General features: G+C 38.4%; 4 protein-coding genes across 4 annotated transcripts in view; all 4 read left to right on the top strand.

Moving 5' to 3' along the window:
* LOC138588653 (synaptosomal-associated protein 25-A-like) overlaps positions 1–4294 on the top strand; it is a 43766-nt gene extending 39472 nt beyond the window's left edge. Inside the window, exons 6-8 of the mRNA XM_069658888.1 lie at positions 143–262; positions 1865–2009; positions 2900–4294. Of these exons, the coding sequence (XP_069514989.1) occupies positions 143–262; positions 1865–2009; positions 2900–2968 (334 nt within the window). The 3' untranslated portion in view covers positions 2969–4294. The remainder of the gene's footprint in view (positions 1–142; positions 263–1864; positions 2010–2899) is intronic.
* Positions 4295–6797: 2503 nt separating this feature from the next.
* On the top strand, positions 6798–10732 carry LOC138589430 (cytochrome c oxidase subunit 5A, mitochondrial-like). Its single transcript, XM_069659697.1, has 5 exons — positions 6798–6937; positions 9094–9210; positions 9847–9968; positions 10291–10413; positions 10603–10732. Exons 1-4 carry the CDS (start codon positions 6865–6867, stop codon positions 10402–10404), a joined length of 426 nt encoding a protein of 141 aa, XP_069515798.1. The 5' UTR covers positions 6798–6864; the 3' UTR covers positions 10405–10413; positions 10603–10732.
* A 3233-nt stretch (positions 10733–13965) lies between these two features.
* fam219b (family with sequence similarity 219 member B) lies at positions 13966–21494 on the top strand. The gene is made up of 6 exons (XM_069658616.1): positions 13966–14170; positions 14671–14779; positions 15946–16039; positions 16145–16222; positions 17560–17611; positions 18929–21494. Exons 1-6 carry the CDS (start codon positions 14096–14098, stop codon positions 19076–19078), a joined length of 558 nt encoding a protein of 185 aa, XP_069514717.1. The 5' UTR covers positions 13966–14095; the 3' UTR covers positions 19079–21494.
* Positions 21495–22764: 1270 nt separating this feature from the next.
* Positions 22765–23755, top strand: part of LOC138593447 (AT-rich interactive domain-containing protein 3B-like) — a 53263-nt gene continuing 52272 nt past the window's right edge. The window contains exon 1 of the mRNA XM_069664460.1: positions 22765–23104. Within this exon, the coding sequence (XP_069520561.1) occupies positions 23069–23104 (36 nt within the window). The 5' untranslated portion in view covers positions 22765–23068. The remainder of the gene's footprint in view (positions 23105–23755) is intronic.

The raw sequence follows: 23755 nt of genomic DNA, 5'->3' as shown, positions 1-23755 counted from the left end.
GGCTACATTCACAACAAATAAACAAGTCAAAATAAGCACACACACATACACATAAATAAGTATATACACATACAAACACATCCACACACAAGCGCACACTGCAGCAGTTACACCGGCCCTGACTGAGATGTATGTGTGGTAGGATTAAGGGCGGGGGCCAGGCCTGGGGAGTGAACCAGGATGGAGTGGTGAACAGCCAGCCCGGTGCTCGAGTGATGGACGAACGCGAACAGATGGCCATCAGTGGGGGCTTCATCCGCAGGTAAGTGTGTGTTTGTGTGTGTGTGTGTGTGTGTGTGTAGGTGGCGTGCTTTCTCGGTTCTGTGTGTCTGCATAAGTGCTTGTGCGAGATTGTGTGTGTTTGTGTGCGTGTACGATGAACATCCATAATTATAGAAAATTATATAGGACTTATCCTGGAATAGGTTGCCATTTTGACATTTTACTCATAATGGATGTGGGTTGCTGATCCCTGTTTTCATGCTATTTGCTGCTATGTTTAGAGGCTCACAGATGGATGGTTTGTGTAGAAGAAACAGGACACATTCTGCAACATCTGTAGAGATGGGTCAGTTTTCACTGAAAGCAATGTAGAAAAAAATGAAGAGTTGGAGCAACAAATTTAGACAGATACTAGAGGGATATGAGTTTTACAGCCTTTTTTGCTTGTGAACCCTGACGACTATGCAGTGTAGCATCAGAGGATTGAAAGGAGATGGTCTTCAACTCAAAACCTTTTTACTCTAAATAGAAGTTAGAAACCTAAACTGCTGCACGAAAAGGCCTCAATAAGAGGGCAGCCCATCAGAAATTACAACATTTTGTTTGTTTTTTATGTATCAGAGCGTTGTTTTAATCATCAGATCTATTTAATGGACTTCTAGAGAGTGTTGGGTCCTGATTCCTCTGGTTGAAAATAGGCCACTTAAGTTACACTATGACATATGGCTCTAGCCTCATGGGTCCTAGAGAAGCAATCTCGGATTCTATTTGGACAACTGTGAACATGTTGGGCATGTCCTGGTTCAGCGGCAAGCAGTTAGTGATAAACGACTTCCAGTCAAGACTTCCTTTTCCGTGTGCTGCATTGTTTAAAGAACCCATTTTTCTTGATTTACTTTAACTTACCTTTGTTGAAATTTCAACATCTTGATGCAGATTTGTAAAAAGTCAAAAGGAAGCTTTGTCAGGTCTGTCCTCAAGAAGAGAAGAAACTTCCTTTAAAATGCTCGTTTGTTGAACGGAGGCCAGATCAATCATTTTTGATGCATTCGAGGAAGTCAGGAAATCTAAACGCTCATCGTCGGATAGCCGGTGATGGGAGCTAGGGTGTCATAATGGCACATTAAGTTCCGCCTGCTCTTGCTCTCCTCACAGACTGTTTTTCCTGAATACACCGCAGCCTGCTGAAACATGATTGGTCAATATTACTCGGACGACAAGCGTCGTACAAAGGAAACCAGAGCACTTGCCATCCGTAAAATCCACATCCCTGCCAACAAATTTAACATTTCTGTGTAGAATCTGTGACTAGAGATTACTAGAGAAGTATCGAAATGTCTTCCTCCTCCTTGGAAAGCAGGACTGTCACAGATTGATGCTCAGTGCTGTCCATGGTGCTGAAACTTCACAGAGATTTGGCAGACACATTTAAACCAGTAATCCTCTCCCCCTATTATGTCCCAATATATGAATTCGAAGGACGTTGTGATTAATGTGTTCACAAGAGAACATTGGATTTAATTTTATTACACTGTATACATGAGGCGTATGCTTTCCCGCACAATGTAGTGAATCACAACAGTAGCTGCCATATAATCTTTAGCCAATAACCATTCCTGCTTCCCCTCACTGTGTGTTTCAGGGTAACGGATGACGCCCGGGAGAACGAGATGGATGAGAACCTTGAGCAGGTGGGCGGGATCATCGGGAATCTGCGTCACATGGCCCTGGACATGGGCCAGGAGATCGACACCCAGAACCGCCAGATCGATAGGATCATGGACAAGGTACCGTACGATGACTTGTACATGGAGAATATAAGATGGGAATGGTGGGAGAAGATGTTTTATTTCTACAGAATGGCATGACTTTGATGCAGATGCATCTTCACCCCTCATAATTCATACTTACTGACGGAAACAAGTCAATTTCAGTTGTTTATGGAAATAACTCTCCTTGTTGGGGGAGTGGCAAAGTAACGCTTTATACAAGGTGGACAAACAGTGCAGACTGAGTTTATATTTAGAAGTGTGAAGCTTCAAAACTTTATCAGTAGGGAACTAAGACTGAACTGCTTATGGACCACAAAGTGAGGATCAAGGAGAATATACATGTTCACTATTGTTATTGCATGTGGAAGAAGGTAGGAAAGCTCCGAAAATGTTATATCAGAACTGTGGGTAATGTAAATATATAAAAAGCAACAAATTGGGACAACATGGCAGCTAATCTATGGAGCATTTAGCTGATATTTAGCATGGATTACATGCTCCGCATTAGGCCATGAAGCAGCGGATGCAGCTGTGCTTATCTGGAGCAGATTTAGCCTGGGTTTGACACAGTAATGGAGGAAAGCTGTTTCAGATCCTATTGAACAAAATCTGGGTGTTAGGCCTCCCAATTGTGCACTTGGTGCATTAATTCAGTACGTATGTCTTCATTAAAGGATTATTCCTGTTTATTTCAAACTTGATTCTAAGCATTGTGCTAACTTTGCACGGCTAACTGCATAGTGATCTACAACTAAGGCAATTTTCCAGCTGACATAATCACCCTGCATATTCAGACTATTAGCCATGTTAAAACAAACACAAATTTATTTTAACAGCCTTGATCATCGCTACATTTTCTAACCGTCTACTTGCTGACATGTGTAACCAATGCTTTTCTCCTTCAGGCTGAATCCAACAAGACCCGGATTGACGAGGCCAACCAGCGTGCTACAAAGATGTTGGGCAGTGGCTAAATTGCTGCAAAAAGTGCTTTCATCCCTATTTAACCCCAATCACCCTAAAAATAACAACACCAACCAAACCCAGCCCCCAACACCAACGGCCAGCGCCCACTTCCTATGCTCGACAGCAGGCGCTGCAAAACCATGCTTTTATTGTGAAACTTGTAGAGGTTTGCACACATGCACATATCATACATCCCTCTGCCCTCTTCTCGATTCTGCCCATCACCCCCCCCCCCCCCCTCCCGCTCCCCTTGTTGTCAGTGATGTTCTGTGATGTTGCTCTTTTGATTTTGTTAATAAATTATAGATCTGTCACACATCGTCCACTCAAACTGTCCACACTGTACATAGTGCTTCTTAAATGGCTTCATGATCTAGATCATTTGTCCTGTTTTCTTCATCACTCTTTTTTTTAAGTCTGTGTGTAATATAAACTTTATGTACACCTTGTTCCAAGATGTCCTTCCCCTATGTCAGTATTCTACTGTCGTCCATGTAAGACACACTCTGTGTTCATCAGTTAAGATGTTGTGATGCTACATGATAAGGCCACAGTGATTTGCAGTAAATATAGTGAGCATACAGCCCTCACAGCTTGTTGACAAGTGATTTATTGTAGAATAAAAAGCATATTAAACCATGGATGAAGCATTTGAGCCATGTGGATGAAAACATGGCATATTGATCCTGATGTTAGTGTATCTTACCAACTCTATAGATGGAGCAGTATTAACACAATTTGATGATGATTGTATAATATACATACCTTTTCCTCAGGGAGCTAAATCTAACCATTCAAAGCAAGGGATGAATATTTAATTAATTGTTTTAATTCTATCTCATAAGGCTGAGTATGTGTGCAAAAACATGTGCATCTGTTTATGGTCTGAACAGCATTGTTGAAGGGACCATTGGGCATTAACCATAACGGCTAACCTTGTGATAGATATTAAAAGTAGGTGGAGGTCAAAGTTCATCAGTAACCGTTTCAACTGTCAGGCGAAATTACAGGAGGGTCAACCACCTCTTCACACACCAGGCTAGACTTCCTTACCCACTATTCAACCCTGTGCAATATAAAGTCCTGCATTAAGTGTGTTATGCATGTCCATCCGCTGCTAGAAGACACTGAATAATTAATTTATCCAGGCAAAAATATCCTAATACGGCAACCGCATGCTACATATGTAGGCCACACAGAGGAGAGGCCCATATTTATCTGCAATAGTGCCACTGTTTTTGTTTCATGTATCTTTACCTTTCCAGACTGTGATCATCACTGTAAATTAAAACCTTGGAAAATGCCAATAAAACCATCATAACTGTAGAACCAAACTCAGCTTACTTTCTATTTTTATGAATTGTGTTCCTGTGTACTCAGCAGATTGAGCAAAGCAAAGACAGGCATGGTTTAAAGGATCATTCACACTCTGGTCACCCATTCGAAAGGGGAGGAAATCAGGGAGTAAGAAAGGACTAAATGCAGTTTTTGTATTAGGGCTCACCGTACGATATGGATAATCTTATGCTATTGTAACGCTGGCACAAGCTGAATTATTTTATTTAAACTGCAAAGAGAATTCAAGACTTGCTTTTACTGCACTCAGTATCATCCTAAGGTTGGTCACATTAATGATAGTTTAAGCATTAAGCTGATGCTGCTATCCAAAAACATGCAGTTTCAAATCCATCAAAACCCGAGCAGCAAATTATAAATGCAAGAATTACAGCAAGAAAACCATAACTATAGATTTAAAGTACTCCTGTTACCCACTTTTGCTTGGATGTAAAATGGATGTAAAAACCTGTAGTGGTCAGAATGAGTTTTTTGCTACTAGAGAAGAGCGCATTAATCAGGTGAAAAGAACATAGGGATCAATTAGAAACACAAGGCCTGTGATTGAAATCAAAAAAATGTTTTACAGTCTTCACTCAAATATGCCCCTCTTTCAAGTAATATCTCATGTTGAATTTGATCATTTTAAGGATATTGATCTCTCTGTGTTGACAGTAATTTACTTCACTGACACACACAGATGACAGGGGGCTTCTGTCATCCTCCTCCTCACACCGTCACATGACCAGGCTTTATATAAGAACAAATAGTTCCAATCACGGTAGATTTTTTTACCCTATTAAGACTTCTTTGCAGGTCATATTATTGTTTAAAATTCTACAATGTATAAAGTAACGTGCGTGATTTAATCGTCTATTATGACCAGCAAATTTAAGAAAATGTGTTCCTCTCTAAGTCCCTCCCACAGGAAAGTCAGAGGTCACAGAGCTTATCCCCACCAACAGTAAACTGTTATAAAACTGGAGTTAAACTGTTAAAATATACAATATCAACACAGATATTTAAAAAACTACAGTGCAGCGTGAAGGGCATGGTATATAAACAAAGACAGACATGATAGAGAGAGAAAGAGACAGGGAAGGAATGATGTGCAGCAGCACATTACACTAATGGACATCTACTGTGGTGCCCTGGGCTTAGGCCGGATTAGAGTTTACCACGTCACTAAGAACACTCACACACACACACACACACACACACACACACACACACACACACACGAACATCAGATACACACAACAGAGTAATCCGCTATACCTTGGTTACAGCCCCTGTACATGCATGTCAAGTGTTTGAATACACACAAAGTAAAATAAATGGATGAATCTTATCATCCAAGTTAATAAACAAATATGGTCCATTGTAGTTTATTATAAACAAAATGATTTTCCCCTCAAAATAACGTTTCGTTAAGGAATCTGGCAGACCTACAGCTTCTCACGCGCGAGTATTATACAGTATGTTGTTGAACCAATAAATGAAAAAGTGGCGCTGAGGGCACAAGGGTGTATTTTTAAACCAAGAGCTCCCCCTGCTGGTGTTAAACGTCTAGGTACAGCATTTTCTTGTTTAATCTTGGCTGTGGGGTTAAAGGGGCACACATAAAGTTAACTTTTTTCTCATCATGAGGAATACTGCCAAGTTTATGTGCAGCTGAAAATGTCACAGTAAAGTCTGAGAAAATAACACTGACAATGTAATCTGAAATTTGGCCTCAAAAAGTGTAGCAGTTACAAACCAGGCACGTTGACTTTGAAAGATCTGGTTGTTTATCAGGCAGGGAGGGTCTAAAAAAAGATGCTATCAAGTTGCATATGGGAAGTATAGGATCTAGTTTTATAGGGACACGACTCACATAAGGGCAAAAAGCTAAGATATTTTAGCATCTGTCTCTTTAATTAACTATTCTCTGAAATAAATAGGTAAACCAACACTTGGAGTATTAATAATAAAGTGAGAGATGAAGGCCCCAACTGGAAGCCATTTATAGTCTAGGGGCTGCAAACCTCTTTATTTGCCCACCTTTCTGACTATACGATATAAATAACATTATTGAACACTTAAAAAGTAACCTAAAGCAATATCCAAGCTGAATAAATATGATAGAGGCAAGGACCAACCAATAAAGATCAAGGTGTATAGTGATCATGATACGTGCTTTGAAGATGAGCCTGAAGATTAGCCTATGCTATAGTGTTGACGTTGACTTTTCCGTTGTATTTCTTTGTAGAAAAAAACATTTTACTGTATAATAATGCACATAACACATTTATGGTACTTCTGCATAATTGAGTAGAAGACAACGGGGTAAATAGGTTTGATAAAACGTTTTTAGAAGGTTAAATTGCTTGTGCAATTTGTTAATCCATAACATTTACAGCAGGAGTATTTGAGGTCAACTCAAAGACCAATCAGCAGCTTGGACGTAAAAACCTTCGGCTATCTCCGTCAGTCACGTGATCATAAGCCGCCTCTATCGTGATTGTCCGTCCAGACTAGACTCCCTCCTTAGCTAGCTCACAGGACAGTTAGCACCCATTGCGGTACCATGTTCCGAGCCGTTTTCCGACTGTCAGCCACAGGGGCCCGGAGTCTAGCTCGGTCACGACCCTGCTACTCAGGTAGGACTGCCCGCTGTTCGACTGCCCGCTGTTCATCTGCCCGGAAATCAAACAGCCTCTGTATGAAAGATGTCTTCAGTCAGCTAGCTCGGCTAGCTGCCTAGCTTAGCTACAGCTGGTTATATGTGTAGAAGCTAACGTAGGGTGACATTGAAGTGTATTCATGGTTAGCTCTCTGTGTGGCCCCTCAATTTATTATATGTCTTTAATTCCACCATTCATAGAGAATTTCAAATGAAGAGGCGCGAAATGAAATTTAGTTAAAAAGCCACGACCTTGTGATGACCCTCCTTAGTTCGTTCAAGAGGGTCAGTCAGCGCAGGTCGTACGCAGCGGATTCAACACGTTGACATGTCTCACTCAAACCACATAGTCTATCATGTATATAAACATATATTTATTATAATTTACACATTTTACTATGGCGCTCTTGAATAACATACTTTTTTTTTTACCCGTTATGGTACTGATATACGTCCACGTGACCTGTCAAGTACTTCCTTAGTTGGGGCTTCATCTGTTCGCTTACAGTCTATGGAAATGTCACTTCTTCACTTCTGTTTGTTTCAAAAGTAATGTTGTTAGGAGGTAATGCATAATAATTATATCAGTACTTAAATAGAAATATTATTACATTATTGGTGTATGAGAGGAGATATGGTTTCAAAAACATGTAAAATATATATATTGTTATCTTTTTGTCTTTTTTTGCATCTCAATTTGTTAAATGAGATGTATTGTAAAATCAGTCAATGCATTTTTCTTTAAAGTGCAAAATCACCATGCAACAAGGTCCCAATACACTTTACAATTTAAAAAGTATACATAGGACAAACATACAGCAAGCTAAAAAAAGAAATAAAAAAGAAAAGAAACATTAAAAGCATTGATGTTAAAGGGAAATACATAGGACAATAAGATTTGCTTTTATGTTGCCTGTAATGTACAGGCTTTTTGCTAAGCTGTCATAAAGGTGTTAATTCAATGATATTTCAGCATAAAGGTCATAATTGGTGGTGGGGCTGTACTGAGCTGCATTATATTCAGAGGTGTCTCTGATACTCTGGCTTCCTCATGTATGTAAATAGGGAGGACAAAAAGTCAGAGACACATCTCAATATGATTTACTTCAGTACAACACCACCTTTAACTGTGGCCTCAGTAATAAACATAATGGAATTTACACACTTCTGACTCTCAACAAAACAAAAGTCAACAAAAACTAAACTTCATAAAAGTAGAATCCATGGCAGTCTGTTGCATTGAACTGCATTAGATTTTTCAGGTGTACCTAATGAAGTGGCCGGTGAGTGTATGGTTTAATCAGCTTGGATAGGTAAGGTGGTGCAAGTCCATGCAAGGTCTTATAGGTTAAAAGAAGAACCTTAAAATTGGCTCTAGCTTGCAGTGGTAGCCAATGCAGAGAGGCCGGAATGTCACATGACTAAACACTCAGGGTATTGTTGTAAACTGAAACAACCCTCATATATCAGCACACATTTACAAACCTGTGTTTTACCCAGCTTACAACTAAATGTACTTTACAAACCTACAGCATCAACCACCCTGATGACGGTGGTGTAGCTGAAAATGTTTTGGTGTGACCTTGTTTTAATTAAGTTTTTTTAAGTGCTTAAATAACCACTTTTGTGCATGTTTTCAAAGAGAGACTCTATTCTACATGTAATTGTATCATTTTGTGATGGAGCTTTGTAAAAGGAAGTGTTCGGTGTGCAGTCGAAATGTATATTTAGACTGAATATCTGTAATAAGACAATGGCCCACAATATTGTCTTTTTCTATTTTCAGAACAGTTCTAACAAGGAAAGATAAATGTAAAAACACTTTTAAAAGAAGTCATATTCCATGCTTGTCTCTTTTAAATCTCTCCTTGCTCACTTAGTCATTTGAAAACATGAATGCGTATGATATTTCTCTTTCATTGTTATGAACGCATTGGGTGCTTTGTTTTGAAAAGTCAAGTATGGAAGAACTAATAATCTTGGTTACTTGTTCAATAAGATATATCATTTCATTCAACATTTTACAGTTTGAATTGCTATTTAAGATTGTTTTTTTTTGTTTTTTTAACTAACAGAATGTTTTTGTATCATCACTAGTTTTTAGAAATTTCACAGTAATCTCTTTTCTTCCAGCTCCACTGGCCTCCAGATGTTACTCTCATGGCGTAGTGGAGACAGATGAAGAGTTTGATGCCCGTTGGGTGACTTACTTCAGCAAACCTGACATAGATGCCTGGGAACTGAGGAAAGGTGACCATGTACACACTTAATCCTTTTCATATTCTAATAATTTGTCCTTGTCCTGGACGAGTCCTGCTTAACAGGACTTTTTACGCGTTTACACATATATGTACAGTTACTTGTCTACTACATTGAGGAACAAAGGCGTCGGGATAGATTTTCTCAGAGTTTTGAGTTTGAGAGTTTTTGGCCGCGATTCTTCTTCTTCTTCTTTGCATGACCGGGTTATATCGCTGCCTGTTGGTGTGGCATTCTCGTGACAGCGTTTCTGTTGTGTTTTTGCATTTTAATTTGGACAGGGATTTTTTATAACCATGCTTGTGTGGACAGGGGGGTTTTTTTGGAAATGAAGGAGGCAAAAATATAATACCCGTGTACGTGTAGACATGGCCTAAGTCAAAATGTCAGAACAGTGTTTAGTTTTTGGTCGTCATAATTTCCCATGTTGTCCAGCAGTGGTGGTACTCTGGTTTGATATACCAGAACCACCTATAGCAACCTGCAAGTAATGTATGGGTTGAACAGTCAATCAAAAAGTTTTTTCACTTTCTTATTCTTAGCATTTGCTCTTATTATTATTACTTATTCCTCTAAGTAATTACTTACTTAAGTAATATGGCCTTTTCCAATTATTTTAATCTAAAGGCATGAACACCCTGATTGGGTATGACCTGGTACCTGAGGCCAAGATCCTGGATTCAGCACTTAGAGCTTGCCGGAGACTGAATGACCTGGCCACGGCCATCCGCATCCTTGAGGCCGTTAAGGTGAGAAAGCATCCCTTCACAGCTTCACTGGGTGTTTGCCATTATCCGTTTTGCTGCACTGGGGAGTTTGGACTCTGGACTAAGGAAGAGCTTGAGTGAGGAATACTTAAGTGACAAAGACAAACTCTTGACTTCAGTTTAGTGCAGGAAACGATTAAAGACATCCACATAGGAGTTTTTGTTGTAACATGGTTTGTGTAAAAAGGACCAATGGTTAAACCATATAGCACAAACTTATAATGATGATGATAAATGATAGAAAAAGAAAAAACTTTCATCAGTGTTTTCCTGGTTTGTTGTTGACATTTTGTGTGTTATGCAGGACAAGGCAGGACCCCACAAAGAGATCTATCCTTACCTGATGCAAGAGCTGAAGCCCACCCTGTCAGAATTGGGGATCTCAACACCTGAAGAGCTGGGAATGGACAAGTTATAAACTGTCAAGGTGAGACTTCACTGTAACATACTACTCAAAGCAACTCTGGAATGCTTTAGATTCTACATTTCTTGTAATTACTGAAGCTGCCTCAGACCCTATATGTGTGTTCTGACTTACACTAATGCAGTAGATGATGAATTATATTGCATGTAAACTGCTTGTAGCTGACACTGTCCTGTATCCCTCTTTCCTCAGGTCATTTGATACATAAAGAGATGAGCTCTCCTGATTCTCTCCTGTCATATATGTCTATATTGTTGATTAAATCCATGCTGTCCTGTTGTGTACAAAATGGTGGACCTAATAAAGAAAACCAATAATTTAAGAGTGTGTGTGTATGTTCTTTTTTCTGGTAGATTATTGTAGATTTAGATCTATAGTGCAGACATTTTAGTCATCATAGCCAAATAAGCATAGGTGTAGATAATATCATAAATGTTGGTATTTAATTTAGTAGTTCCCTGCTTTTATGCATGCGTCTGGCAAGGCATAGTTATGTAGCTACTTGAAATGTAGCCATTGTTAATGTTAGTAGTCGCACATTTGCTTGCTTTTCTTTTAAAAGTCAAAATGTTTGTTGTGAAAGACTTTCAGCAAGCTACAGCCAATTCAAGTCTGTTTTAGTGAATAGCAATAGCACAACAAAAGACCACCTTGCAGAGATATATAAGCTGTGAGGAAATCTACATCCGGGCCTCATTAGTATCCAAGTAATTTAGTCGCAGTAGCAGTAGGTACAGCCAATAGAGTAATTTAGAATCATATTTGGAACTGTACTTTTAAGATGTTTTTATGTAATTGGTATGAATCTGTCGAAGGCAATTTTTACCAGTAGAAGAATTAAATTAAATAAAAAGCCATGTAAGTCATCAGATAAAAAGTCAGAACTATTAGAAAATGTTAAAGTGAAAAGTAAAACATTGTACGGAGGCGTATTGCTGTCACACCAGAATTTTAAAAAAGAATCAGTATCACATTATAACCATGGAACGTTTATTGTTATAACTAGGTATTGATCCTTTTTTTATTTCAGCGTGGCAGCAATACAATTCCGGACTATCGAAATCAAACATCAGTTTCATGTTATCACAATAGAAGTTATCATGTTATAACATGATAAGTTTTACGTTATATATACAATAAATAAAAAAATATGAAGCAGAAAGTCTGAATTATATTATAATCATTATATTATTACATCCTATATTTTTCTTATAACGGTGGTGAGTAAATGGTGAAATATTCTTTGTGTGCTCTGTACCAATCTTATTCCCAAAGATTTTTTTTGGTTTTCGCTGAGCTCTTTTGTTATCCACCAGATGGCGCCAAGAGGCCTAAAATCTCACTCAAGCGTTGTGCATTTTTCAACAATATAGTTTGTCGAGTAGTATTATTGACTTTATAAAAATACAATTAAACAGTCAACAAAAAGCATGCAAGAGGCCAGTCATGGTAGTGTTAAATAATTACTGTTACTATTCTTAGTATGAATTATATATAAAATAATCATAACGTCATTGGAATTTCATTGTTTCCCCACTTTTTCTTACTTAATTTTGTAGTTTGATAACTACTGAGTTTAATGGTCTTTTTCAAAACTGGTTTACCAATAAGGAACAACCATAGACTGTCATTGGGGACAACATGGTTACATTCAACAACATGGCATAACTACAGAGTGCATTTAATCTTTAATCCAGTTCGACCTTCAGTGTTCAATAGACCTTTTGTATTAGAAATTACTTTGCATAACAAGACCATGGCGCTGTGTTAAACTGTATTGCAGTTTTTAAGATGACATGGTTTTATCCAAATTTGTCACAGGGACATAACCAAAATAAAACTTTCTGTACATCAGATACCACATGCACTTACTGTGTTGGTAGGCCAAGGCTATTTACAAAGTGGCGGGGTGACGAAGGCAGATCCAGGCTCAAACTGAGAGAGACTAACACACTATCTAGAGAGTAAAAATCTTTTTTCTACATATCAAAGTGGATTTCGTAAAGGGCGAGGGACAATGGACTCTGTCTTATAACTGGAAGCAGCAGTCAGAAAAGCCCAAATCAATAAAGAAATGGTGATTGCCGTGTTTTTTGATGTTGAAAAAGCATATGACTTGCTATGGAAAGAGGGACTTCTTATCAAACTTAAAAAATGAGGTGTAAATGGCAAGATGTATAACTGGGTGTTAGATTTCCTGTTTGGGAGGACAATAGAAGTTAGAGTGGGTTCAGAGTATTCCAATAAATATTCAGTGGAAAATGGAACACCACAGGGTAGTGTGTGCAGTCCGCTGTTATTTAACACCATGATTAATGACATTTCTGAACAGGTGGAGCAAAATATCGGAAAATCACTTTATGCTGATGACGGGGCGATCTGGGTCAGGGGTCGAAACTTGGAGCATAATGAGTCCAGATTGTACAGTTCTGGATGGATAGGAAATTCTAAGGCACAGAATGTAGGCCTAAGTAATTTAAAGGTAAGCCCCACTGTTCCATCATCAACTATTCCTCTGTGGAGATTCATTATGCCATCCATAGATACAAGTCTGCAGAAAAAATTAAAAGACAAACCTAAACTGATACAAAAATGGATAATAGTACAGAACTATATTGACCAACACAAACACAAGTTATTCATATTTATAGATGGTTCAAAAGAACCGGAGACTGTGCATATAGGTGCTGCTATCCGACCACCTTTCAGTGTACACAGCTGAGTTACTAGGAACATTGTTAGCAGTACAATGGGTGGAAGAAAATAACCAGTCTAGTGCCATAACTGCTTCTGATAGTTTGTCAGCCCTTTCAAGCATAAAATCCGGAAGGTCGTCATGTAGACAGGATATTATATATGATATTTTTCATGTGCTACTCAGGCTACATCATAGAGGATTGGATATCTCCTTCCTTCGGGTGCCTGCTCATGTAGGGGTGGAAGGAAATGAGAAGGCAGACATACTGGCGAAACAGTCATTATAAAGACATACAAATACCATTAAATGAATCAGAAATTAAAACCATCATAAAAGATCATACACTATATACCTGGCAAGAACATTGGGAGCTAAGTGAAACAGGAAGACATCTTTACAGTATTCAAAAACACGTAGGCATTGGTGGAATGCGGAGCAGGAACCCAAGGGAGGAGATGATCATTACACTTCTGAGAATTGGACACACAGGATTAAATCAAACAAGCCATATAAACAAGGGCCCTACTGGACTATGCATATACTGTAATAAACTGGAAACTGTCCAACATGTACTAATAGATTGCAAAGGGTATGATGAGCATAGAAGGGAATTTAAATAAGGAAAAACGCAATATTAAATTGGGGAATCTGTTAGGAAAAACTTCATGTAAAGTTCGCAGTCTTCTAGTCAAGTACTTAAGAGAAACCGGAATAATAGAGAGAATTTAATTTTCTTTTTTGTTTCCTGCCAATCTACTGCTCCACACTCCAGTCCAGTAGGTGGCGGTAATGCACCCTTAAGCTGGTTTGCCGACCGCCATTAAGACTCAAAGAAGAAGAAGAAGAAGTTGGCAACATTGGTCACTGCTAGCATAATAGCATATCTGCCTAACAGAAGTGCCTACCTGAAGAAAACAACAAAGTCCCGCACCGGTGGGACGTCATCATGACTGTGTTGCGTGGTAATTTGTGACAACAAACGCCAAGATGATGAACGACATCATGGAGGAGCCAGAGAAGGACACCCTGCTGGAAGCTCTGCCGGAGCCACAAGTTTTGTCGGTAATGTCAGCTAAAGCTGTGCCAGCTAACGTTAGCTTGTATATAGAAAGTGGGAGGCTAGCTAACTAGCATAGCCGGTGATTTGTGACAGTTGTTCTTCATAGGAAATGCTTATTCAATGAGTGTCAAGAAAGTTAGCGCTCTGTCGTTAGACACTGTTAATTTAGACTTTAAATTACTACGGTTTACATGAATAATAGGCTTATAAACACGTACAAATTGATTGTCTCTTCCTGTATGCCGAAGGGGATGCTGGGAAAATTCTGAGGAGTTTTCGATTTCCAAAATTGCATGTAGCTGGTGAATTTTGACGGTTTACCGCCTGAGACGGACTTAAGCTAACTAAGAAAAAGATCTAAATTAGTTTGTTTAAAAAACATTTTTAAAACAAAACTTGTCTTTTGTCATTAACATATTATTATTTAGTTATTGTATTATTGTCTGGTAATTTACTTAACGGATTAAAAGGAATATTATTTTCTTAATTTCTACAACCTCAGGGGCCCAGTAGCGGCACAAGACCTAAGACCACGGATGGAGGAATTAGACCCGTGGAGAAAAGAGGACCTTACATCATGTCCAGAGCTCCAGCAATCCACCTCAAACTGCGTAAGCACTTTCTTTCTCACCATAACCAGTGGTATAAACATAATTTATGTCTGTAGGTAAGGGGTCTTTTCATAATGTTTATTTTCATTAGTTCATTAGTAAGTCTGTATCAGGCAGAGTGAGTATAGAAATCAGTCTTTATAATCAAGTTTTAGGTATGCAGTTAATTACCTACATCTGTCACTCTTAAGGTCCTGATATCTCTTTGTTAAGTAGATCAGAACAGATTAACTGTAAGCTGTCTCGGCAGTTGTATTTCCAACATTCATTCTGCACCAAAAAAAAAAAGACCTTGCGTAACTGCACATACCAATATTAATCCAGGAAAATGTTATGCACATGGAGGATTTCAGCACAGATGCACAGTATAGTTACCATATTAAGTCTCTGTCATGTAAGATTGGAGAGACGGCCTGTTTTTTCATCCTCTACCTCTCTCCAGCAGGAAAATGATGCATGGTTTGTTTTACTTAGACAGAGGAGTAATATACGTCCTCCTATCTCCTTTATGATGTAGGAGAGCTCCAGAGCTCCTGTTAGTATTCCTAGTAGGAGGCAAATTATAGGTCTAACATACACACATGTAACCAGCACATGTTCAGATGCACAAAGTTGAAGTCTTGTTTTGAAATAATTGCAAGCTCCTACAAAGGTTTTTATCGGTCTTAAACAGTAACAATTTTTGCAGACTGTTCAGGTTTGCTTTGACCATCATAACACAGCCCTGAAAAAAGACACTAAAATGGGCATACCCGCATTTTAGCAATACATTGAATTTAAATGTAATCCTGTTTTTTACTATGCCTTTTCCCTTCTGTACACAAGAAGATGTCATGAAGGCCATGCTATTTTATAATACCAAATTGGCTTGTCAGTCTTTCAAATTTATTGAATATTAAACATAACTGCCAAAATATCAACTAATCATCACTCATTTTTATGCAATAGATCTGGTTATAACACAACGTCATTCTCAAAAACCTTCCACTTGCTGAAACTGTGTTGCTGAGAAAAGGCTTCATAAATCTCAAGTTTTAGACTGCGATAAGAGTTTTCTTTTTTAAAGATGTCGTGTTTTTTGCACAATAACTTCTTACATGAGTTTTTGCTTTGACCATCATCCAGTCAAGCCTACTCAACACAAACTTGGCTCTTATTATTGTTAGAGAAACACCGGGAGATGGCGAGGAAAGCACTGAAGAAGAAAGCCCTCTCACCAGGACCACCGGTGATCCATCAGCCCCGACAAGGAGCTAAGAGGTAAGGAGAGGAGACACGACGAGGAAGGTGGAAGCTGCTTATTTGTAAATCGGCGAACAGTAGAGGAGGAGATGCTTGTTTTACAGTTTCTGGTTTTGCTTTCAGGACGGTGAAGTATAACAAGGGCTACGCTGCTTTGAGTCAGCACGCTGAGGACAGTTTGATTGCACTGGACTCAGACAGGTAAGGTTACACCAGGTATACAGGTGATTAAGTAACTCAATAAATTCTTTATGCAGTAGGGTTGTCAGGATACCAGATTTTTAAACTTTCCATAACTCATGCTGATGACTTACAGTACTGGTTAAAAACATTCTCGATACGAACCTGCACACGTTGCTGGTACAGGAAAAGTCACACAACACAGACCAACACATTTACAACCCTGTTAATCGTACTTAAAGGCATAATGAGTTGGATTTTCCTTCACAGAATGTATAAACTCATTTAAAATAATCCCTGTCATGCCCCCAGCCAGCATCTCTCTCTCTCTCTCCCTCTCTCCTTAACTTTCTCTCTGTCTGAGGCAGGGCAGAAGAAGAACATTTTCCTCTAGAATTTATTCAATTCACAGCCTTTTTTCAACAGAAATAAACTGAAAAAGTGCAACATAGATGCAACTTCTGTAGGGCTCATTAAGTTTCAAGAATGTAAATGTAGAGATAGCTGGGATTACCCAATCAGTGGATACATGGAGTGTGACTGAACTACACTAATACTGCACCCACGTCAAAGGATACCCACGTTCTTCAAAATAAAAGCACAGCAAAGATTTTTGGCCACAACTTTTATTTTTCAGGCACACATCTGTGACCCACTAAAAGCGGCGCCACGACCCACTTTTGGGTCCCAACCCACCAGTTGAGAACCAGAGTTCTAGATAATCGCCCTCTCTCTTCCCTTACTGCCTGGTCGCTTGAACACCACTGCTCTCTCTTTCTGTGGCAGCACCTTTGGTTGAAAATCTGATTGTATATCACTTTTTTAAGCATTCATACTTTTTTATACTATTGAATGTGAAATAAACAGATCATATAGATTTAAACATGTGGTATCCAAAATATAAAAATATTGACACTTTTCCTGTTTTTTTCACACATATAAAACAGATTATTTAATTCCTGAAAAGTTATTTTATTTTCTCACAAAACGATGTTGTAAAATGATCATTCAGTGTATTAGTAATCACTTTATTGATTGTATGAGTCTTAGCTGTGGGGTTGGGCTGATAAGAAAACATGCATAGGTTCATCGTGGTGTATCAGCAGAATTTGTCCCAATGTTTCTTCTAGTTTCAGTTCAAAAAGAATCTATACAATCAGGTGTAATTACAGAATAATTAGTTATGTGTCATTTTCAAAGTTAATGTCACTGTCTTAAATTATAGCCATAAAATCATGTTGCCAGTTCCATTTATAATTGTGACATTTTACCACCTGTAGCATCGCTTCATATGTTTCCAATGGACACATTTAAGTTGTTTACCTGAGTGACAGAACCTGTCCTACTTGTCCTTACAGTGATGAAGAGATCGATTTTGAGCAGTACTCCTCAGGATACTCTTCAGCTGAGGTGAGTTAACTTTCTTCACTATGGTTTTGATGCTCTCTGAATCTCAAATATCTTAATCAATCAGACTAGATTTGTATAGAACTTTTTCATAAAGTGCATGCAACACAAAGCGCCTCATGCCAAATCCCCCCTAACTCCCCCTACACACACACATACGCACAAAGGAAACAAATGGATAAATGACTTAATGACTAAAATGACTCATTTATAAAGATCCCAATAATAGCTGCAGTCCTTTAATAATCCTCATACATCCCATGAATTTGGAGGGAACATTTAGAGGAAACATTTAGAGGAAACACAGAGACAGTCAAACCGGCTGGGTGACTGTAGCTGTGTGGGTGTGCAGAAATGTCGTGTTGGCCAGTTCATACATTTTCATTTTGTCCTTTTTCTATCTTTGTGATATTGTGCAGTCTCTCAGTAACACACACGTTTTATTTTTTTATTTGTTAAGTTAAGCACATACAGTTATGAGCTTCACTTTGAAAGCACATGTCCTTCACCTTGCAAAACCAATGGAGAGAATAAAATCTGTCTGCACAAACTGGACAGTTATTTCATTTGTGGGGTATGATACACTTTTTCCTATGAGTACACAGGACTGGGGTTAAAGTAACCAGTTTGTCCCTAACTCAGATAAAAGAAGCTGTCAAAAATAGAACAATTAGAATTGGGCCAGATCTTGTCTGTGTTTGTGTGCATTCATACATATTATAGGAACAATGTATACGGACTGCCTGAGGATGTAGGCAGAGGATGTGTTTTATTTTTGACCTTACCATTGTTGTTTTTACTCTCACACACTGAGAGGCTTCAGGCTGTTTGTTGAGCTCTGATATGTAGCCGGGGTTGTTGACCCCGCCTCTTAGCAAAGCTTAAACTCAGACTTACTTGTTTTCTTGCATTGCTGTTGAGGAACTGTAGAATTTTCATCATAGCTGACATACATACAGAGATTTGTTGTTCTTCTAGAGTTAGTTCATGGGGGGTGACAGACTCATAGGCACCAATCGTAGCCAAATATGTCTACAGTGTGAATTAATAGGACAAAGGTGACAAAAAAATCACAGCATATAATTTAGGTCCATAAAGAACATTATGCATGTTAATAATGAGATCTTTCTTGTTCTCAGTTTTCAAGGTTACCTGATTTTGCCCATTTGCAGAGGGAAGAGGTAGCAAAAACATTTATTTTAGTTGTTTCATAGCAACGAGGGTCTGTATAAGCTGATTCGACTGAGTGAGATGTGTTCCAGGGTTCGCCTCTTTTCTCTGTGTGGCTGTGTTAAAGATGTCTTTCTCTTTACTCTCCAGGTCCATCCTGATTTAAGCAAGCAGCTGCTTCAGGACGGCTACCGTCTGGACGAGATCCCCGACGACGAGGACCTGGACCTGATTCCGCCCAAAGCCATGGGCTCCTCCGTGTGCTGCTGCTCCGAGGGCCCGTCCTGCTCCATGCAGTGATACCTGTGCATGGAATTGAACTTCACAAAGGCCTAGCTCCAGTTCCTGTCCCTGACTTTAGTCACTGGTGCCTGAGGCCTTCTTTCTGACCCAGCTCTACTGCTGTGCTGCCTGAGGACTTCCAGCTGTGAAGCCAAACTCCTGCTCATGCAGGACCGCCTGCACCGAGATATCTCGAGCAACATGAAAACACGGAGGGACATAAGAACAAGCCTTATCCACTGTGAGCCCAAAGCTTGACATATTTTTTATTTCTATTTTTTCTTTTTATAGAACTACATGAAATGCTTACTATGCCACTTGTCCAAAAAGAGTAACGGAGTAAGTCATCATTTGTGAGGCAGTATGTACTTGTTGGAGAGCCGACTACTTTATTCTTCTGCTCTGGTGGACGAGGCTGCGGCCCTCCAAGCATGACACTTTGTGGTGTGTTGTGTTTTAGACCTTTGGCAAAATCTAATTTTCCAGTTCCTACTAACTACGATATGAAGGCATCTCAATTAACAGTTGACATTCCCCGACTAGTGTTGCATTACCTGGTGTGTTTCTGGTTTGTTTTCTTCATTGGTTCTCAAAATGACACGTGAGTTTCATTCCAAAACAAGATGTCTTGTGCAAAACATGAAACCCTTTTGAACTAAAAACAAATGCATAGCACTGAATAGAAATAGGAGGTTTAATGTTTGAGTGAAACATTATTTCTTTAAGGCTGATTTGAAAATAGTCAGTACATGTTGTCTCAAACAACTAAGTGAAGTGTAAAAGATAAGCTCAGTTTAGGATGATCTTTTACTGATACATGTGTTTTACTGTCTGAGAAGACAGAAGAGTTTGTAACATTTTATAAGTTGTCATTAAGCTTCATACAGAGAGGGACTTACTCTGCTCTGCCTGCAGAAGATGAGTGACTGAGAGAAAAGGAAAAGTTGTCTGCTGTTTGAAAAAGAAGTCCCTTCACACATCAGTGTTACACTGCTGAATAAGGCACAGAATGTAAGCAGATGAGTTACTGAAGCGCTTTGATAGAAGAACCAGTTCCATTTGATTAGATTGGACTTCGTCTTTGTGTCGTAGAAAGAAGTTACATTCCAGATACCAACGTCTGCCACTTTTAAAAAAGCTTTACAGAGACTGTAGACAGGAAAGCATATGATGGATATCTATTTGTTTGTGTGGTTAAATATGTGTGCAATTTATTTTTTATTGATATTCTTTAACTATTATTTATAGAATTTATATTGATTTCCTTCCTTTTTCCTTTTTTTTTTTTGCCAAGATGGATATTAGCTTTAAAATAACTCCTAAAGATGGATGGATCATAACGTGTGATGAGAGCACATTAGTGTCGTTATTTATTTGTGAGTATTTTTGTTGGGGACACCTAAACAATAGTTGTTACAGGTTAAAAACAGATTTACAGATGGATTGAGGTATTTATCTACCTTTTGTTATTTGTAAATGATGTTAACAAACATCAGTTACAACTTTGCGTTCTTTTTTCTGAAAATGGCAGTCCATCTTAAAAACAAGTTATTTTCTTTACCACTTTAAGAAAAGTATCTTTTCACCCGTGTTACAGCCTCGATTTTCTTTTGTTTTTTATTATGAAACTGCATTGACAAAAAAAGGTTCAGTATCAGAACAAGTAACAGTGATCACTTTCTTTGGAGGATTTTATTTTGTGTGTGTATGTCAGTGTGCAACTCAAGAGTAATTTGCCCTTCACATACATCTGTAAAATAAATGAAAATTGCACAACTGTGGACGTGCATAAAGGTTTTATGTCAGGATACCTCCCTGCAGACCACACTGTTACTTCTCATGCTGTGGTGTTAGTTGTTACAAGAAGTAACTCTCAGTCCTATAAGTAAAGCAGATCACTTGACCACCATGCAGAAGTTAAAGACTGGAAACGGTGACATTTTGTGCAAGAAATTGTCCAAACCTTGATTTCGCCATCACAGAATCGAGATAAAGTCACGGATTCAGGAAGTAGAGAGGAAATGTTGAAAATGTTGCATTATTAACACAAGTGATGTACACAATCTCCTGACAGCACCACACGGTTGTACTGTGGGAGATTTTGAAATGAACGCTGATCATTCATTTAACATTAAGTGTGAGTCACTTGATACAAGTGTGAGGCTTTAAATGTAACAGCTGGATTTAAAGTGCGTTGACTCGGGACCTTGCTCTGCACCATGTTTTTATTTACACTAATATTGCACTTGACACCAGTGGTCAGTAGCAAGTACACTTGACTCGCCTGTACTATGCAACTGTTGGGACAATCTGCTTGTTATACAGCATTGTGATGATTTAGTGTTATTGAGTGCTAAATGCAATAACTTATAAAGTTATTTTATATCGGTAAACACTAGTCTTTTTTTATTTGATTGTATTGTTCATTGGTTTACAATATTAAATAAACTATTATCTATACTTTCATGTGTATGACTGTGCTTCTTATCACGACAAATACTTTTCTGTTCAATGAATCGGACTTTATTTGTATAGCACTTTTCATACATTTAAAATGTAGCACAAAGTGCTTTACAAAGACAGAAAATAAATAAAAACAATCCCCAGCCCCTAAATTCTTACACAAGGCTAAATAAATGTTAAATGTTTAAACACAGAGCTAAAAAAAACCAGGAACTGACGAAATTGAGGAAACACTATCATGAATTCATAATGAAGAAACACTGGAGGTAGGATTAAAATGTTGAGACTCAAAATAGCTAAATAAAATGGAGAAAATAATGAAGACCATAAAACATCAAAAGGTTATCCATAAACATAAAATAATAATAAAATAACAAAACGCTAAATAAGATGATAAATTATACATTATATAAATAACTATTTATTTATTTTTCATATTAAAGTAAAATTCAGTTAAAAGCCAGACTAAAAAGGTAGGTCTTTAGTTTGTGTATAAAAAATTGAGCAAGAAGATAGTGTGTCAATAAAGCTTTTTTATTATGAGATGGTATTAAAAAAAAAAAAGTAAAACCTACTGTTTGTGTTTGATATACTGTAAGTCACTTTTACATTATAAATATACTTGTTGCCACAAGGGGGCAGCATGGAGCTATGCTGCTTAATGCAACACTATACCACTTACATGTTTAGCACTTTACCATGAGGATTTTGCTGTATTTCATTTAAATGTTGAATCATACTTCATATTCATTAGCAAGCAGACAAGATGTGATCTTGTGCAACCTGTGTTTGGAATACAGAACACTGGTCTCCACTGGGAAATCAAAACCGCAATGTCTAACTTTAAATTGCATGTATTTTCAGTGATAGCATCTATGTCAATAAACAATTAATGTATGATTACAAGTCAGTAGATTGTGTTGATAAATTTCTTTGACATTCCATGATTTGAAAGCTGTGAAAAGCACTTTGGCTTTAATCTTTTTATTGAGATTATGTGGCGTAGAAGCTTAGACGCCGCCATACACATTTAGTCTCCTAGCCCTTTAATTAATATAATATAGTAATTAAGAAATGTATATTGATAAAGAATGGACTAAATTACAGGTAAAACTACTTAATAAGAGTGTCATGAAACTAAAAGGCTGTGAGACTTGTTGCTGTGGCTGGGCGGGCCTAAATGCTGTTGTGCGCCATGCGGGGGGTGTCAATTGAAGGGGAGGAAAAAAACGACTGAAGGGAGTTACCTCAGCGCTCTGCGAGATATGAGATCTGGCCATTTTCCAGGCGTCCCCCTCTCTATTAAAGAAGAAAATCAGGAAAATCAGTGGGGAAAGAAAGACAGAAACACTGCCACATTTAGAAAGGTCGCCCTGAAGAGCGATTACAGCGCCTTTCTGCTGGCGGCGGATCAGTCGGAGTGAATCGAACGTGCATGCACAGTATTTCTGCCCTCGTGCGCGCGCGCGTGTGTGTGTTTACAAGTGTTTGAACGAGTGCCAGAAACGAGGGAAGAAGAAGGAGGATAAAGCCAAGGAAGGAGGGATGGTGGACAATTCAGGCAGCAGTAAGGCACAAATGGTGAGTCGTGGTCCTGATTGGCGTCCCTCTTCATGTCTGTGATCTGTAACGAGCTAAAACATCGCAGTCTGACCGCGTTTTATTTACGGAAAGAGCACGCGAGCATTACGTTCACGCTACACTTTCCATAAGAAAAGAAGAAAAACTCTCAGAGTTAATTTGACCTCTATGGTAGGTGACTTTTTACTTATTTTACAGTCTTAAGTCAACTGTAATTCGTCTTTAGCTAAATGCATACTGTTAGTTGTGTAGTTTATCTTGTTTAAACAGCAACCTTTCACGCTTTCGTTATCCACGTATTTTGAGGATGTGGCAGCTCGCTAAATGCGGAAAAGGTGCACATATTTGTACAGTTAAACTTATTTTTTAGTCTAAGGTGACTAAAGGTCAACTTATCCTCTTTTTCCTTTAACACTAAAGTTTGTGCTGAAGGCTGTTTAGAAGCAGTTTGTCTCATTCTCGGGTTAACTAGTTTGAACACTACAACTAGCAATACCAATGACCGTTTTACTGTCTTTACAAAAACGCAGTAGTTGGGGCCCATTATTCAGCCCTTGCTTTAATACAAAGTGTAATATATTGCGTAATGAGAAACCACTGTAGGCTACGTGTACGACGACAAGAAGTCAAGTAATATTTAATGTTAACAAT

The sequence above is a fragment of the Semicossyphus pulcher genome, unplaced genomic scaffold (assembly GCF_022749685.1).
Source record: "Semicossyphus pulcher isolate SPU_LCO1_2020_fin unplaced genomic scaffold, fSemPul1.0.p SCAF_1, whole genome shotgun sequence".
NCBI lineage: Eukaryota > Metazoa > Chordata > Actinopteri > Labriformes > Labridae > Semicossyphus > Semicossyphus pulcher.
This window is presented reverse-complemented; position numbering and strand designations above follow the sequence as displayed.

Bases quoted from the DNA above. Each gene is read 5' to 3' on its own strand.
- LOC138589430 (XM_069659697.1), top strand. From the start codon at position 6,865: ATGTTCCGAGCCGTTTTCCGACTGTCAGCCACAGGGGCCCGGAGTCTA. The intron at 6,938-9,093 runs GTAGGACTGCCC...CTTTTCTTCCAG, and splicing joins GTCACGACCCTGCTACTCAG to CTCCACTGGCCTCCAGATGT. The intron at 9,211-9,846 runs GTGACCATGTAC...TTTAATCTAAAG, and splicing joins TGCCTGGGAACTGAGGAAAG to GCATGAACACCCTGATTGGG.
- fam219b (XM_069658616.1), top strand. From the start codon at position 14,096: ATGATGAACGACATCATGGAGGAGCCAGAGAAGGACACCCTGCTGGAA. The intron at 16,223-17,559 runs GTAAGGTTACAC...TTGTCCTTACAG, and splicing joins ATTGCACTGGACTCAGACAG to TGATGAAGAGATCGATTTTG. The intron at 17,612-18,928 runs GTGAGTTAACTT...TTTACTCTCCAG, and splicing joins CAGGATACTCTTCAGCTGAG to GTCCATCCTGATTTAAGCAA.